We start from the raw sequence: 17,016 nt of genomic DNA, 5'->3' as shown, positions 1-17,016 counted from the left end.
CGATCTTAGAGCCCTTGAACCTCCTCTGGGCAGATCTGCCGGCGGGGGCAGGGTCAGCCTTGGGGAGAGGCATGGAGGGCGGACGGCCAGGCCTCATCTTCCTGGCCAAAGAGACTGGGCTGTGGTGAGGAGCTCTCCGGAATGCTCCATGGAGGGAAAGAAAGGGTTGCCGAAAACACGTCCCCAGCGGCTGGCACTCATGCCTGGGTCCCAGGCAATATGTCCTCTCGTGGCATTAGTGCTTCAGCATGCCTTCTTTCCCACGCCCCACAGGCCTCCTCAGCTTGCAGCACAGCCCAGCACCGCTGGAGACGTAGGGAAGCTTCCCCCAGTTCCCCAACGAGCGAGGGCTGGCAGGACCCCGCAGTGCTATGCGCCTGGGGATGCTCAGGGAGGGCATGTGCTCAGAAGGGCCCTGGGTGCAAAACCAGCTCTCAGACTACATCAAGGAGGTGCTGCACTTCCCTGCCCTGCAGACACGGAGGCAGCTGGGGCGCGCCCCAGGAGGGCAAGGGAATGCCTTCAGTAGCCAAGCTTCCTGGGATAGACTCTCCCTACCCATGGCGAGTCACGCTCTAATTTTGGGTTGGCCATGTGTCAGCCTCTCGGCGTGAGGCCAAGCCAGGAGCGCGTGCTGTCTGCGGGCCGTGTCCCATGCAGGGCTGAATTCCCCTGCAGCCAGGGCGGTTCCATCCCTGCCGCGGGAAAACCACGTCCGAGCGCTGGGCTTGTACCCAAGTACACAGCTCCAGGGAGACCCAAGGGCCATTGCCCTCAGCATGACCTTCTTGCCAGCGCTCCCACAGCTCGGGGGTGGTCGCAGGATGGTCAGCGTGTTTTGGAAAAGTGGCCAGGCCTTTGTGTCTCCTGCAGGTCAGGGTCCAAAGCGTGCGACCAAAGTGCATGGTGGAGAGTGGGAGGAACGAGGCGCTGTCCTGAGCCCCAACACACCCCTTTGTTAGTGAGGACGGACCCGACTCCACGGGGCTTGTTGAGGAATCGGGTGGTGCGGGAGGGCAAAGTTTTCCTTCCGCAAGCCTGCTGACGGCACTGGTGGGGGACCCCCAGAGGCTGCCACGAGAGGGGACGACTTTGCCAAACAAACTGTCAAATGTCTCCCCAGAAGGAGAAGCTTTCCTTGGGTGAAGGCACTTGGAAACACTAGGGCAGCCCACCTGCCAATCGGGTCAATGACCAGTGACTGCTGGAGCGAGCGTGGAGGCAGTCAGGGTGGGAGAAGGATGCGGCATGTCCTCAGTCACGGGAGCCTTTGGGCACCCACAGGAGGACTGCATTGGCAGCAGGATACGCGCACATGCCAGGAGGGTTGTAAACAAGCTCACCAGATTTCCCCAGACCGGTGTCCCCTGTCGGCATGGACCCCTCCAGCACTCGGGGGCACATCTTCTGCCTGTACTGATGTGTTCCTGCCCAGGAGATCCCTGGGCCTCTCAACCTGGTACTTGACAGGAGCCTCCGTGGCCTCATGGGCGTGTCAGAAATGCGGAAGCGAAATGGCAGCGTTGACGGAAAGCAAAACACAGCCTGTGCCATTAGGTAGGTTATTTTGCTTTGGAGGTGAGTCTGTTGGAAAATTACTGCCCGCGTGCAGTGACTGTGGGCCTGGGGCGGTGCAGGAGCAGTATAAAAGTGGGCCCTTCTCCTCTCTCTCTCATCCGCTCCTGTCGCCTCCATCTCCTTGGGAACAAGGTGAGTCTGGAGCCCTTCCTCCTCCTCGTCGTCCTCCTCCTCTGTCATTTCTCAGCACATACCTGCCTCTTTGTCCCGTGCTGGGTCTTAGAGCTGCTTGCCATGGGAGAGGGAAGGGGGCAGAAGGTACGGCATGGAGAGTGGTTGGGTCTTGGCTGGGGCGTCTATTGAGCCATGGGCTAGGCGGGGACCTCCCTGGGCTTAGTCGCTCCTGGCAGGGCTCTTTTGGGATGAGGGGAAGGAGAAACCCGTGGACATCTCTACAGCGCCGCTGGCTCTCGCCTCCAGTGTGTGATTTGGCTCCCTCGTGGTGGGGTAACAGGCTGCTCCTCACCCATCTCCCCCGCTCTGCTCCCCGCTGCCCTCTCTCCCAGGTGCACCTCCGGACCCAAGACATGTCCTGCTACAGCCAGTGCCTGCCCTGCCAGCCCTGCGGCCCGACCCCGCTGGCCAACAGCTGCAATGAGCCCTGTGTCAGGCAGTGCCAGGACTCCACCGTCGTCATCCAGCCCTCCCCCGTGGTGGTGACCCTGCCCGGCCCCATCCTCAGCTCCTTCCCACAGAACACCGCCGTGGGATCCTCCACCTCCGCTGCCGTTGGCAGCATCCTCAGCTCTGAGGGAGTGCCCATCTCCTCCGGGGGCTTTGGCCTCTCCGGCTTCGGCAGCCGCTACTGCGGCAGGAGGTGCCTCCCCTGCTAAAGCTGCTGGCGATGGCCCTGGGCAAGGCCACCAGGGACCCAGGAGATGGTACCGCGCTGGGGACGGAGCATCGGCTTGTTGCTTTCAGAGAGGCTGAGCAACCCCAGCAAAAGGCCCCTTGCAAAAGGACGGGGCCAGCCTCAGCTCTGAGAAAGCACAGCCCTTGCCTGCCTTTCCCCTCTTCCGCTCTCTCCTTTCCCTCCCGTCTCCTTGTTCTCTTGTGCTGCCCTGGGCTGTGAGCCCCACAAAGCCAGCCTAGGGAAGAGCTGCTGACCCTCCAGCCTCTGTGGGGCAGGCGGATGGACACCTGGAAGGATCTCCAGCACAGCCATGGGGTGCAGACTCTTATATGCCCCTGGTGCTCCCTGCACTGGGTCCTTGACTCAGACTGATGTCGTTTCCCTCTTTTGACTCATTAAAGTTCTGCTGCATCCCAGCCCATGCCTCTGTGTCATCTTTTCCCCTGCAAAACCTCTCCCAGGATGCCCAGGGAGAGAGATGTTGCTCGGGGGTGCTTCTGGGAAGGGGTTCTTGAGGATGGTTGTGCAGTGACACAGGCTTGCATTGAGTATGCATAGTCATGCACCGGTTCACCCTCCCCTCCCTTTGGGAATGGTGAAGGCTCCCCATGTGCCTAATGCACCCCAAGCTTCCCCAGGGCAACGCTCTCCTCACCATTGCCGCTTCAGTGTTCACAGAGGGAAGGACCATGCAGAGCCGGTTAAAAATCTTTCTTGTGGTGCGTTAACATTGTCTTGCCCGCAGATTGGTGAGGATACAGTTTTTATCTTATTGATCACATCCGTGGGGATGTGACAACATCGACCCTGCCATTTTACTCCCAAGAACTGCATCTCCTGTGCAGGTCCTTTGACCTTGCTTCTTTTTATGCCCAATCCACCTTTCAGAAGAATGGGAATTGCTCTTTTGCCCTTCTCAAACACTTCTCCTTTACTGCCCCACATGATGGGGCAACTAAACTGACAGCCTTCTTGCACAGCTCCTCCTTAGCAGCTGTCTTCCCCCTCAGTTTGCATACACAGGCTTCCAGCTTAAAGGTGGACTCACCATCCCACTTCCTCAGTCCTCTCCCGGTCATGCAGGAGGAACCACAGAGGGCCACACAGCATGGTCTTGGGGGTCCCTTTCCCACTGACCGTGGTGGGAGAGACCTGGCTCCACGGGGCACCCCTCAAAGCTGAGGTGCTGGCCTGTGGGGACAAGAAGGGAGAGAGATTTTCTTCAAAATTTCAGAGGCGGGAAGATGCTCTCTCCACAGTTGCTGTATCCAGATCCGGGCAATATGTTGCTGCCAAGCTGTTAGAATATGACACTGGTGCATTCTGGACAAACTTTCTCACATGGCCCATATACACAGGGCATTATCTAGACATTTGGAGACCTTGTTGTCATCGAGGTCACCGTAGATGACTTCCAGCACCGCTAATTCTCTCAGGTACTCGATGCCTTCCTAAGCAGGAGTCCACCTTCCTTGCTAAATCACAAGATCTTCCTTGATGTCCTGGTTTCAGCTGGGATAGAGTTAATTGTCTTCCTAGCAGCTAGTATAGTGCTATGGTTTGGGTTCAGTATGAGAAGAATGTTGGTAACACACTGATGTTTTCAGTTGTTGCTAAGTAATGTTTAGACTAAGTCAAGGATTTTTCAGCTTCTCATGCTCAGCCAGCAAGAAGGCTGGAGGGGCACAAGAAGTTGGCACGGGACACAGCCAGGGCAGCTGACCCAAACTGGCCAACAGGGTATTCCATACCATGCGACGTCACGTCTAGTATATAAACTGGGGGTAGTGGGGCTGGGGGGATCTCCGCTCGGAAATTAACTGGGCGTCGGTCGGCGGGTGGTGAGCAATTGCATTGTGCATCACTTGTAGATTCCAATCCTTTTATTATTATTATTATTATTATTGTTGTTGTTGTTGTCATTTTATTACTGTTATTATTATCATTATTAGTTTCTTCCTTTCTGTCCTCTTAAACTGTTCTTATCTCAACCCACGAGTTTTACTTATTTGTTTTCTGATTCTCTCCCCATCCCACTGCGGGGAGTGGGGAGTAGGCGACTGGGTGCATGGTGCTTAGTTGCTGGCTGGGGTTTAAACCACGACACTTGAACAGACATCTTGTCCTCACACTTGACAGGAGACCCCTCCAGAGACTGCAGTTCATTGCCTCTTTTCCAATTCCACTGCCAACTCCCCAGTCCCTAGCGAGGGATCTCATCTGCTGAGCTTCCTTCCCTTCCAATTCCTGGCTGTTGGCCCCACTCTCCCAGCTCTGGAGTTGCCAGGCAACTGAGTAATCCACTCACCTGGCAGGTGCCTGTAATCTTTACACATCTCTCAAAGTTCTCTCGAGGTCGGGGACCAGGTACTTTCCATCTCTTGAGCGATTGAGTGATTTCTCTCACTTCTTCCTCCATTTCTTTGCTGAAGGACTGGCTTCCCAGCCAGACTCTGCCTCCTCCCCACTCCCTTACTAATCAATGATACGGACGCATTCACCTCCTTGTCCACTATTTCTTTTTCACTACTGGAGCGATTACTGTAGGTGGTGTTTGCGTCCCTATTGCCACCATGGTGTTCTCAGATGTGGTTTGGGTCTCTGCCTCAACTACCACGTTCGTACATGTAGTTTGGATCCCTGGCTGAATCGTGACATTTGCAGAGGTAGTTTGGGTCCCTGTCTTAACCACTGTGCTCTGATAATACTGAATCGTGGCTCGATAGGCACAGGTCAAGCTCCAAGACAGTGCTAAAAGCTGCCCCCCAGGGACCGGCTACGTCAGGGCATGTTTCACTCTTGCCTCACCCAAAAGTTGTCTCTTCTTTTGCCAGCATGACACCAGATTCCACAAAAGCCACAGTAGGCCAACAGTGTTAATTAGTAGGATGAAACACCTCACGTAAGGGTGGACAAGGACCTCGGGAGCCTGCACAACAAAACAACCCACATCAGTCCCAGCTGGGAAGAGGGAGGTGTATTCCCTCATCCTCTCCACAAGACAGCTCTCCCAGCACAGTAAGGGCATGAATGCCAGGGCAAACCGCGTGGCCTTTGGTTCTATTAGCAAGTTCCCAAGCTCAGCCAAATAAAGAGATAGGTAGTGCAGCAAGCAAGCTCCCTGACCTGCACAGAGGCCAGTCAATTAGTAACTATTACAGCTATAGCATGCTCAGTTCAAAACTGCCATTGTCTTGAGCCCCATGTTAAGCACCAACAAGACCGTGGTGAGTTGACATTGTCTGGCCACCAGGTGCCCACCAAGGTGTTCTACCACTCCCCTTCCTCACCGAGAAAGGGGGGGCAAAATAAGATGAAAAAAAACGGAGCTGAGATACCGGTAGTTTAATGAAGAAAAGCAAAGCAAAGCGTGCAAAAAGATTTAGTCTCTACTTCCCATCTACTAGGAAGACAATTAACTCTATCCCAGCTGAAACCAGGACAGAAGCAGAGTTACAGTATGCTTAGCGGTTGCTCGAAAGACAAACAACTTAATAATGAATGCCTCTCCACCGCCCCCCCCCCCACCTCCACCCCGCTTTCTCCTTTCTCTTAGCGTTGATTGCTGCGTATGATGTCATAGGGTGTGGACTATCCCTTTGTTCAGTCTGGGTCAGCTGTCCTGGCTATGTCTCCTCCCAACCTCTTGCCCACGCGCAGCCTACTGGCCTTTTGGAGAGGGAGTTGGAGAGAAAGGGTTGCTGCTGTGCAACCACTGCCCAGCAAAAAGAAAACATTTACGTGTTATCAACACCATTTTAGCTACAACTACCAAGAACCAGTAGGAGGGCTAATATGGTGAAAATTAAACTCCATCCCAAGTAGAACCTATACAATGCTGTTACCAATCACTGCCCATTCACCCCCAAAAACCCCTTCCCAGAAGCACCCCCGAGCAACATCTCTCTCCCTGGGCATCCTGGGAGAGATTTTGCAGGGGAAAAGATGGCACAGAGGCACGGGCTGGGATGCAGCAGAACTTTAATGAGTCAAAAGAGGGAAACAACATCAGTCTGAGTTGAGATCCCGGCGCAGGGAGCACCACAGGCAGAAAAGAGTCTGCGCCCCATGGCTGTGCTGGAGATCCTGCCAAGTGTCCATCTGCCTGCCCCACAGAGGCTGGAGGGTCAGCAGCTCTTCCCTAGGCTGGCTTTGTGGGGCTCACAGCCCAGGGCAGCACAAGAGAACAAGGAGACGGGAGGGAAAGGAGAGAGCGGAAGAGGGGAAAGGCAGGCAAGGGCTGTGCTTTCTCAGAGCTGAGGCTGGCCCCGTCCTTTTGCAAGGGGCCTTTTGCTGGGGTTGCTCAGCCTCTCTGAAAGCAACAAGCCGATGCTCCGTCCCCAGTGCGGTACCATCTCCTGGGTCCCTGGTGGCCTTGCCCAGGGCCATCGCCAGCAGCTTTAGCAGGGGAGGCACCTCCTGCCGCAGTAGCGGCTGCCGAAGCCGGAGAGGCCAAAGCCCCCGGAGGAGATGGGCACTCCCTCAGAGCTGAGGATGCTGCCAACGGCAGCGGAGGTGGAGGATCCCACGGCGGTGTTCTGTGGGAAGGAGCTGAGGATGGGGCCGGGCAGGGTCACCACCACGGAGGAGGGCTGGATGACGACGGTGGAGTCCTGGCACTGCCTGACACAGGGCTCATTGCAGCTGTTGGCCAGCGGGGTCGGGCCGCAGGGCTGGCAGGGCAGGCACTGGCTGTAGCAGGACATGTCTTGGGTCCGGAGGTGCACCTGGGTGAAGGGCAGGGGGAAGCAGAGCAGGGGAGATGGGTGAGGAGCAGCATGTCACCCCCCATGAGGGAGCAAATCACACACTGGAGGCGAGAGCCAGCGGCGCTGTAGAGATGTCCACGGGTTTCTCCTTCCCCTCATCCCAAAAGAGCCCTGCCAGGAGCGACTAAGCCCAGGGAGGTCCCCGCCTAGCCCATGGCTCAATAGACGCCCCAGCCAAGACCCAACCACTCTCCATGCCGTACCTTCTGCCCCCTTCCCTCTCCCATGGCAAGCAGCTCTAAGACCCAGCACGGGACAAAGAGGCAGGTATGTGCTGAGAAATGACAGAGGAGGAGGACGACGAGGAGGAGGAAGGGCTCCAGACTCACCTTGTTCCCAAGGAGATGGAGGCGACAGGAGCGGATGAGAGAGTGAGGAGAAGGGCCCACTTTTATACTGCTCCTGCACCGCCCCAGGCCCACAGTCACTGCACGCGGGCAGTAATTTTCCAACAGATTCACCTCCAAAGCAAAATATCCTACCTAATGGCGCAGGTGGTGTTTTTGTTTCCGTCAACGCTGCCATTTCATTTCCTCATTTCTGACTTGCTTGGTCTGCCATGCAGGCTCCTTTCATGTGCCGGCATGAGACTCCCAAGGATATCCCGGGCAGGGCTGCGTCAATTTGGGCAGAAGCTGCCTCCCACGTGCTGGAGGGGTCCTGTGCAGGCAGGGGATGTTGGCTCGGGGCGGTGAAGCGCGACTGTTTGCAACTCCCCTTGCAGGAAGAGGCCCGGCTCTGCCTGCCGCTGCACACGTCAGCAGAGCACCCAAAGGCTGCTCTTTTTAAGGACGTGCCACGTGCTTCTCTCTCCTCCCTGTCTCTCAGCTCGCTCCAGTGGTCCCTAGCTGTGGCATCTCCAGGCAGCCAGGCCGTGCCAAAGGTTTCAGCTGTCTTCCTCTTGATGCCCTTTGCTCTGGGGAGAACATTTGCCAGGCTGTCTGCGTATGCGGGGTTGGTGTTAGCAAAATCAAAGCCCACCTGGCGTTGAATCAGGCAAAGCACGTGGAGGGCAACAAGAAAGCCTTCTTCCAGGTAGGTCAGCAGCATACTTAGTATAAGCACTGCGTAGCAACGACTGAGACATCAGTGCGTTATCAACATTAGTCTCATCCTAAATGCAAACCACAGCACTATATACCAGCCGCCAGGAAGAAAGTTAACTTTATTCCAGCCAAAACCAGGACACAATCCTGACAGACCAACTAACGAAGTACAGGCTGGGGAAGAGGGCAGTGCAGGGGATTGAAATCTGGCATGGCTGCTGGTCTCCAAGGGTTGTGATGAGCAGCACCAGGTCCAGCTGGCAGACACTCACTGCTGGTGCCCTGCAGGGGCCCAGCCTGGGGCCAATAAAGTTTAACTCCCCTTTATGCAAAGTCCTGCAGTGGGGGAGGAAGAACCTCCTGCACTACTACAGGCTGGGGCCGATGGGCTGCCAAACAGCTTTGCAGCGGAGGACGTGGGTCCCGGTGGACACCATGAGGCAGGCCTGCACCCTTGCGGAAATGGCATTTGAAAGCATCCTGGGCTGCATTAGGAAGGCGTTTGCCACCAGGTCACGGAAGGTGATCCCTCTTCTCTGCTCAACAGTGCCGAGACCACAACTGCCGCAAAGAGTGTCGAGTTCGTGGCGCGCCAGCATGAGAGATGCACGGTGTCGTGGTTGAAGCTCAGCCGGTATCAAAGCACCACGAAGCCGCTCGCTCACTCCTCCCCTGCCGCGGCCCCGGTGGGATGAGGAGAAAATATAAAGAAAAGCTCGCGGGTCGAGACAACGAGAGGGAGGGATCACTCGCCGCTTATGGTCACGGGCTAAAGACAGGCTCAACTTGGGGAAGAAACAAAATGAATTTCATTTACTACAAATCAAACCAAAACAAGGATCCTGAGAAGTAAACCCCAACCTTAGAACATCTCCCCCCCACCCCTCCCTCCTTCCCGGCTCAACTCCACTCCCGGTTTTCTCTACGTCCTCCCCCAGCAGCGCAGGGGGACGGGGAATGGCCGTTGCAGTCAGTTCGCCACACATTTGTCTCTGCCGGTCCTTCCTCCGCAGGGGTTTGTCCAAAGTGCATGGTGGTATGAGGAGAGTGGGAGAAACAAGATGCTGTCCTGAGCCCCAACACATCCCTTCGGTAGTGAGAAGGGACCTGACTCCACCAGGCTTGTTGAGTAATCATGGTGTTCAGAAGAGTAACATTTTCCTTCTTCATGCCTGCTGAAGGCAGTGATCAGATACACCCATAGACCGTAACGAGTGGGGATGACTTTGTAAAATAAACCAGTTAAGGATTAAGGGAGAAGGATGTGTCACATCATCAGGGACAGGAGCCTTTGGATACCCAGGATGGACTGTTTTAGCAGGAGGATATCTGTATATTCCTGTATTGTGAGTTGAAAACAACCTCACCAAATTTCCCCACACCGATGTCCCTTGCCTACAGAGACCCCTCCTGCACTTGTTGGTGCATCTTCTTCCTGTACTGATGTGTTCCTGCCCAGGAAATCCTTGGGCCTCTCAACCTGGTACTTGACAGGAGCCTCCGTGGCCTCATGGGTATGTCTGAAATGAGGAAATGAAATGGCAGCGTTGACGGAAACAAAAACACCACCTGTGCAATTAGGTAGGATATTTTGCTTTGGAGGTGAATCTGTTGGAAAATTACTGCCCGCGTGCAGTGACTGTGGGCCTGGGGCGGTGCAGGAGCAGTATAAAAGTGGGCCCTTCTCCTCTCTCTCTCATCCACTCCTGTCGCCTCCATCTCCTTGGGAACAAGGTGAGTCTGAAGCTCCTTCTCTTCCTTCTTTTCTTCTTCCTCCTCCTATTCCTCCTACGGGATTTCTCAGCACAAAACTGCCTTTTGTCCTTGCTGGGTCATGGAGCTCCTTGTCATGAGAGAAGGATGGAGGTATTAGGTGTGGCATGGAATGAGGTTGGGCTTGGCTGAAATGTCTCCTGAGCTACGGGCTAGGAGGGGATCTCCCTGGGCATGTTTGCTCTTCTGAGGAGTCTTTTGGGCTGAGGGGAAGGTGAGGACAGCGGGCCTCCCTACACAGCGTCCAGCTCTCACCTCCAGCTTGTGGCTTTTCTCCCTTGTGGTGGGCCTACAGGCTTCTCCTCACCCAGCCCTTGTTCTCTGCTTCCCCCTGTGCGCTCTCCCCCAGGTGCACCTCTGGACCCAAGACATGTCCTGCTACAGCCAGTGCCTGCCCTGCCAGCCCTGCGGCCCGACCCCGCTGGCCAACAGCTGCAATGAGCCCTGTGTCAGGCAGTGCCAGGACTCCACCGTCGTCATCCAGCCCTCCCCCGTGGTGGTGACCCTGCCCGGCCCCATCCTCAGCTCCTTCCCACAGAGCACCGCCGTGGGATCCTCCACCTCCGCTGCCGTTGGCAGCATCCTCAGCTCTGAGGGAGTGCCCATCTCCTCCGGGGGCTTTGGCCTCTCCGGCTTCGGCAGCCGCTACTGCGGCAGGAGGTGCCTCCCCTGCTAAAGCTGCTGGCGATGGCCGTGGGCAAGGCCACCAGGGACCCAGGAGATGGTACCGCACTGGGGACGGAGCATCGGCTTGTTGCTTTCAGAGAGGCTGAGCAACCCCAGCACCTCTTGCAAAAGGACGGGGCCAGCCTCAGCTCTGAGAAAGCACAGCCCTTGCCTGCCTTTCCCCTCTTCCGCTCTCTCCTTTCCCTCCCGTCTCCTTGGTCGCTTGTGCTGCCCTGGGCTGTGAGCCCCACAAAGCCAGCCTAGGGAAGAGCTGCTGACCCTCCAGCCTCTGTGGGGCAGGCAGATGGACACTTGGCAGGATCTCCAGCACAGCCATGGGGTGCAGACTCTTATATGCCCCTGGTGCTCCCTGCACTGGGTCCTTGACTCAGACTGATGTTGTTTCCCTCTTTTGACTCATTAAAGTTCTGCTGCATCCCAGCCCATGGTTCTGTGTCATTCTTTCCCCTTCAGATGCTCTCCCAAGTTGCCCAGGAAGAGAGAAGTTGTTCAAGGTTATTTTTCGGAGGAGGTTTTTGGGGATGGTTGTGCAGTGACTAGGTAACCTAGGTTTGTCTAGAGTGTGCTTAGGCATGCATTGGGTTACTCTCTGCTTTCTAAACTTCTCTGCATTTTGAAAACCAGCAGGCTGATAATATTGCAGCTGCAAAACTGATTTTACTCTGAATGACACCCTTGACCATCCTTAAACTCTGTGAAGGGAAAGTGCACACAGACTGCCACTGTGTTTCTGTAATGCACCAGAATAACTTGGTCTACATCTTGTAATCTTTCCAATGCCATGAAATTTCTACTGTCTTGTGGGTTGGGGGTCCTCTTCCCATGGAAGCTGTATGTCAGTATCCTTTTTGTTCAGCATAAATGTTCCACCTGGGAACAATCTCTTCTTTCTGTGTTGTGGGAAAAAGTCCTCTGCAGAAACCAAAAAAGTTTTTGACACAGACCTGGAGGAGCCTTTACCAGTTTCTTTCAGCCCATGGAACCATGCAGTGACACCAGGTCAAAATAGCCCTGTGTAGCCTACAGTGAGTGTGGTCCTGACCTGGGATGTGGAGAGAGAAAATTTCCACCACAGAGGCTTTCTTACCACTTTGTCCATCCTCTGAAGTGTGGCCACCTTTAGAAAGAGGTTTATTGACTGGACATGCCTGGCTGCGGAGGTGAAATAGCACAGCCAGGGGAGAGCTGTCCCCCCAGCTCAGCCTTGCTGAACAGGAACACCCACTCCCTTTCCCAGGTTTTTGCCCAACCAAGGAAGCTCCCTGCACCAGGGTGTCATGGACAGCACAGGCACAAACCAGCATCAGAGACCTCAAATCCCTCCAGCCACTGGAATTTGTATTTCCCCATGGTATTCATCTGTGTGGTGAGTTGGCTGCTCTGCTTGGGGCCACCTGCTGTGTGATATGAGAGCAGGTGCGGGGTTTGGCCTCCTCTCTGCTAGTACCAGAGCATGGCACCAAAGTGGCATATCTGATAAGACCTGGTGGTCTGGAAGGTGCCTCTTTCCTCCACCATGACTAGTCACTTCTGCTGACTGACAGTGGTCTTTCCCATGGAATCTGGAAAAAGTGTGAGTCAGTGACTGCACAGGGAAAGGCTCCATGGTCCAGATGATCCTGGAGAAGGCAACATTCCTGACTCTGCAGCAAGAACTGGAAGGCTGGAGACAGCAAGGTGGACAGTGGTTTGGGGCAGGAGCTCAGAGCTCTTGGCTCAGTGTGGATCCTGCAGTACAGTTATGCCCATCACCTCTTGTAGGGTGGCCTGGAAGGGGAGCTGTGCTGTGCCCCTGCTCCAGGTCCCTGGTCTGCTGCTTCCCAGAGCCCCAGGGAACAGCCTGTAGTGCCTGGCCCTTGTGTGCTGGGACCAGGACACCTCTAGCAGGGTGAGAGTATCAGGAGCTGCTCTGAAAGTTACATCCCACTTCCCACTCCCTGTCATCTTGGGTTTCTCCTGGGTCCCTGAGTACTCAGAAAGCAGAGCTGGAAGGGAGGGAATAGCAAGGCCTAGAGGTGTTGACATGTAGGAAGAAAGTGACAGCCACAGCATGCTGCATGGTATGTGTGAGCGTGAGAGAGACTGGGATATCCTAATACTGTTAACAGGAAGAGGACTTCCAATTTCCTGCTATCCCTGCAGAATATTAATGTATCTGTGTTGTAAGAGGAAAAAATCACATCTGCAGGACAACAGAGAGCTCCCACAGTGATATACATCTGTAGTGGGTTAACTTCAGCTGGCTACCAGGTGCCCACCAAGCTGCTCTATCACTCCCCCTACTCAACAGGACAGGGGGAGAAAATATGATGAAAAAGCTCGTGGATTGAGATAAGGTTAGGGGGATCACTTACCAATTACTGTCAAATTCAAAACAGACTCACCTTGTGGAAAATAATTTAATTTAATGCCAATAAATAAGAGTAGGATAGTGAGAAATGAAACAAATCTAAAACCAGTTTCCCCCCAACTCCCTTCTTCTCAGGTTCAACTTCACTCCTAACTCTTTTACCTCCTCCTTCACCACCCTGAGCTGTGTAAGGGGGTAGAGAATGGTTGTGGTCAGGTCATAATGCTTGGTGTCTGCTGCTCCTTCCTCCTCACACTGCTCCCCTGCTCCAGCATGGGTCCCCAGCAGGGTCACAAGTCCTGCCAGAAAACCTGCTCTAGTGTGGGCTCCTCTCCACGGGATGGCAGTTCCTGCCAGGAACCTCTTCCAGCATGGGCTGTCCATGGGGTCACAGCTTCCTTCAGGGTACATCCACCTGCTCTGGCGTGGGGTTCTTCACAGGCTTCAGGGTGGATATCCTCCACCATGGACCTCCATGGGCTGCAGGGTGACAACCTGCATCACCATGGTCTTCACCACAGGCTGCAGGGGAATCTCTGGTCTGGCACATGGACCACATCCTCCCCCTCCTTCTTCATTGATCTTGGTGTCTGCAGGGGTGTTTCTCTCACATATTCTCACTTCTATCTCCCTGTTGCTGTTTCACAACATTTTTTACCCCTTCTTAACTATGTTATCACAGAGGCACTACCAATGTCGCTGATTGGCTCAGTTTTGGCCACCAGTGGGTCTGTCTTGGAGCCAGCTGGAACTGGCTCTGTCTGACTTAGGGACAGCTTCTGGTGTCTTCTCACACAAGCCACCCCTGTAGCCCCCCTGCTACCAAAGCCTTGCTACCAAAACCTTGTAACCTTAAGTCAATACATTAATACAGTCAATGGAGTCACAGCCACGATTCACCTAATTCTAAATGTCCCCTTGCAGCCACATGAATTATACCTTGGACACAGGCATGTGGCTGCACTGCAGGCTTACACCCACAATACCTTGGCTATAGACATTGTGGAAGCAAAATAATTAATTTCTTATAGGCCTTTCCAGACCTCACTAGTTTAAGAAACATTTGCAGCTAATGGTCTTGCCAGTCATCATGATTTCATTAACAGAGTGGATTATTTGTAAAAGGATGTACTGTCTAGAGCCTCCTTATCTGAAGGATTTCAATCACTGTTGTTATTTGTCATGTCCTTATTATCTGACACAGTTTTGGTGAAGAACGGGTTGTGTAACCCTAAGGCGTATAAACTCTGTCACTGCCCCGTTTGGGGAGACTTCACATCAGCAGAGTCTGTCTCTGCTGCTCTCTGCTCTCCCCTATAGCTGTAGTAATAACCTGCTTCTGTCCTGACCTGATCACAATTGTATTCTGGTTATTTTTGCAACAACAGCAATGGATAGAGAGCGAGCTCTCTTTCTCCTGCTACCTTGCAGACAACTCACAGTGGCTGGAGTTAATATCACTTTATCTGTCTGGAAAAATAATTTCTTTCTGATTGTTGAAGCGTGGGAGGCATGTCTATAACACCAAGCCCTCCCTCCAAGAACTTATTTTGCCTCTGACCAAGATAGTTAAGAAAACTAAAGTAGAATCAAAATAGCACAGAAAGGTACTTATATAATGTCAGTTTAGTAGAGAAGAGAGGGACCAGATCTTCTCTCATAACTCCCCAGACAGACATGAATAGGCTGGATGATTCACAGAAGTGGTAACTCAGTTTGTCCTGGTCACCTATCTAACTGCAGTCACCCTTGTAATTTGGCCACCAATTCATTCATTCCCAAAAAAGGTCTGCAAAATTGGAGCCCAGGAATCAGAGTAAACAGGATGATCTGCTTATTTGGGAGGGGACAAGTGATAAAGAGGAGGAACCTAGGAGGGGAAAAAGCAGAAAATGGGGATATGAGACAAAGTAGATGATGTGATCAAGACTGTTTGGGAGGCTCTGTTGAGCAGATCTGTGGTGATCACCACTGTTTGACTTGCTTCCACCCAGAAGAGACCTGGTGTGTCTTCCCTGGTATTAGTGAGGGACTCTGGGACCACTCTTCCCAGTATCAGTGGGGAACATCTAGAGGGTACTGCCTAGCACACAGTCCCTCTTCAGGTCCTTAGCAGAAAATTTTGCATAAAACTTTTCTTTTACTGGGGCCCTAGGACTTTGTCATGGTTTAACCCCAGCCAGCAGCTAAGCACCACACAGCTACTCACTAACTCCTCCCCGGTGGGATGGGGGAGACAATCAGAACAATAAAAGTAAGAAAACTCATGGGTTGAGATAAAGACAGTTTAATAGGTACAACAAAAACTGTGCATGCAAGTAAAGCAAAACAAGGAATTCATTCACTACTTCACGTTGGCAGGCAGGCATTTATCCATCTCCAGGCAAACAGGGCTCCATCACATGTAACGGTTACTTGGGAAGATGAACGTCATCACTCTGAACATCCCCCCCCCTTCCTTCTTCTTCCCCCAGCTTTCTATGCTAAGCATGAGGTCATATGGATATCCCTTTGGTCAGCTGGGGTCAGCTGCCCCAGCTGTGTCCCCTCCCAACTTCTTGTGCACCCCCAGCCTGCTCGTTGTTGGGTCAGTATGAAAAGCAGAAAAGGCCTTGATGCTGTGTAAGCACTGCTCAGCAGTAACAAAACCCGCTCTGTATTATCAACACTGTTTTCAGTGCAAATCCAAAACACAGCCCCCTACTAGGTACTGTGAAGAAAATTAACTCTATCCCAGCCAAAACCAGCACAGACATGCTCCAGCCTGTTGTAGGCACACCCTCCAGCTCGTGATGGTCAAGTTGTGCAAAGGGTTGCAGATGGCTCGGTAGCAATCATAGGTTGTTATGATGATCAGATCTCTATGCGAGCAAAGATGTGAAAAAAATTATCCAAGCCATGAAACCTTCAAAAGAAATGCCCTTCTTTAAAGAGAAGAGGTCAGCCAGCATGTTGGACACTGTGACTGAGGAATCACAGGTACCAGAAAAAGAGACATTGTTGAGGAAGTGTGTGGAGGTATGGAGGCATCTGCCATGGGCAATAGACACCACTGTGAAGAAGTTGCAATGAGGGTGTGCAGGGAGAGGTGCAGGAACACAACAGAGAGGACAAGGGTGTCTGTGGGATTGAGAAAAATCCCAGAAGGATGAACTCTTTTCACTGCAGTCTGAACCAATGTCTCTTTCTCCAACTTTTTCTTCCTGTAAGGGAAGGGGAAATTGCGCATAGAAAGTTAGTTTATTTTTGGTCTTTTTTTAAGGAATTTTTGTGTTCCTCTGTTTTCTGATGACACCAGGAACAAGCGAGATAGTAGGATATAAAGCATTCATTTTCCCAATTCAGATCTTACTCTTGACTCACTGACTGTAAAAACACAGACAAATCTTCAGATGATATAAGAAGCTATTTACCATATTTGGTATCTGCAGAATTTGCATTTATCTTTAAAGTTCAGCCTTTTAGTTCTCCTTCACCGTGGAGATTATCAAATCTGTCTGGTAAACCCGATACATTTTTGGTCTTAGAGCTCTCATATATCATTGAATTCCATTGCGCTACAGAAAATAAATAAAATAAAATAAAATAAATCTTTTAGATTGATATATTATTTTTCTGTTCTATCCTACTAAAAATATCCCTTTTTATCCTCTCACATATATAATCAAGAGTTAAATATCTTATGAAGTGCTTCCTTTTGATGAGACATCCTTGTTAGTAAAAATGAAGAAAATCAGTCTATAGCATTCTCCATGAAAATGTATAGGAATGGTTTGTTCAAAATCTCTGAAGTCTGTCAAGGTATAGCAGAAGGCCTTTAGATGGAGCAGAAGTACCCCACATTGTCTGTGAGTCAGGACTGGATACAAAGCATACAATTTCAATAGGAAAATTAATAGTGGGAGAATTTACCAATAGCAATGAAGGATACACCATTCTTGCTGAATGAACATCTTCCCC

The 17,016-nt window shown here is 52.6% G+C and overlaps 3 protein-coding genes across 3 annotated transcripts; 2 read left to right on the top strand and 1 right to left on the bottom strand.

Annotated features, from left to right (window-relative positions):
* Window positions 1-1,557: 1,557 nt before the first annotated feature.
* LOC115338439 (feather keratin 1-like) lies at window positions 1,558-2,482 on the top strand (the record flags this gene model as incomplete). Its single annotated transcript, XM_030007005.2, has 2 exons — window positions 1,558-1,710; window positions 2,085-2,482. Coding segments are annotated over 2 exons (480 nt in total), but the record flags the coding sequence as incomplete, so codon positions are not given.
* Window positions 2,483-6,728: 4,246 nt separating this feature from the next.
* Window positions 6,729-7,912, bottom strand: LOC115338441 (feather keratin 1-like). The gene is made up of 2 exons (XM_030007007.2): window positions 7,683-7,912; window positions 6,729-7,158 (listed from the first exon to the last, which is right to left on the bottom strand). Exon 2 carries the CDS (start codon window positions 7,135-7,137, stop codon window positions 6,832-6,834), a length of 306 nt encoding a protein of 101 aa, XP_029862867.1. The 5' UTR covers window positions 7,138-7,158; window positions 7,683-7,912; the 3' UTR covers window positions 6,729-6,831.
* A 2,036-nt stretch (window positions 7,913-9,948) lies between these two features.
* On the top strand, window positions 9,949-11,126 carry LOC115338440 (feather keratin 1-like). Its single transcript, XM_030007006.1, has one exon. The coding sequence runs from the start codon at window positions 10,390-10,392 to the stop codon at window positions 10,693-10,695; it is 306 nt and encodes a 101-aa protein (XP_029862866.1). The 5' UTR covers window positions 9,949-10,389; the 3' UTR covers window positions 10,696-11,126.
* The last annotated feature ends 5,890 nt before the right edge of the window (window positions 11,127-17,016 follow it).

Source organism: Aquila chrysaetos, unplaced genomic scaffold, assembly GCF_900496995.4.
Source record: "Aquila chrysaetos chrysaetos unplaced genomic scaffold, bAquChr1.4, whole genome shotgun sequence".
Classification (NCBI taxonomy): Eukaryota; Metazoa; Chordata; class Aves; order Accipitriformes; family Accipitridae; genus Aquila; species Aquila chrysaetos.
The sequence above is the reverse complement of the archived record's forward strand: the minus strand, read 5'-3'. Positions and strand labels throughout refer to the sequence as shown.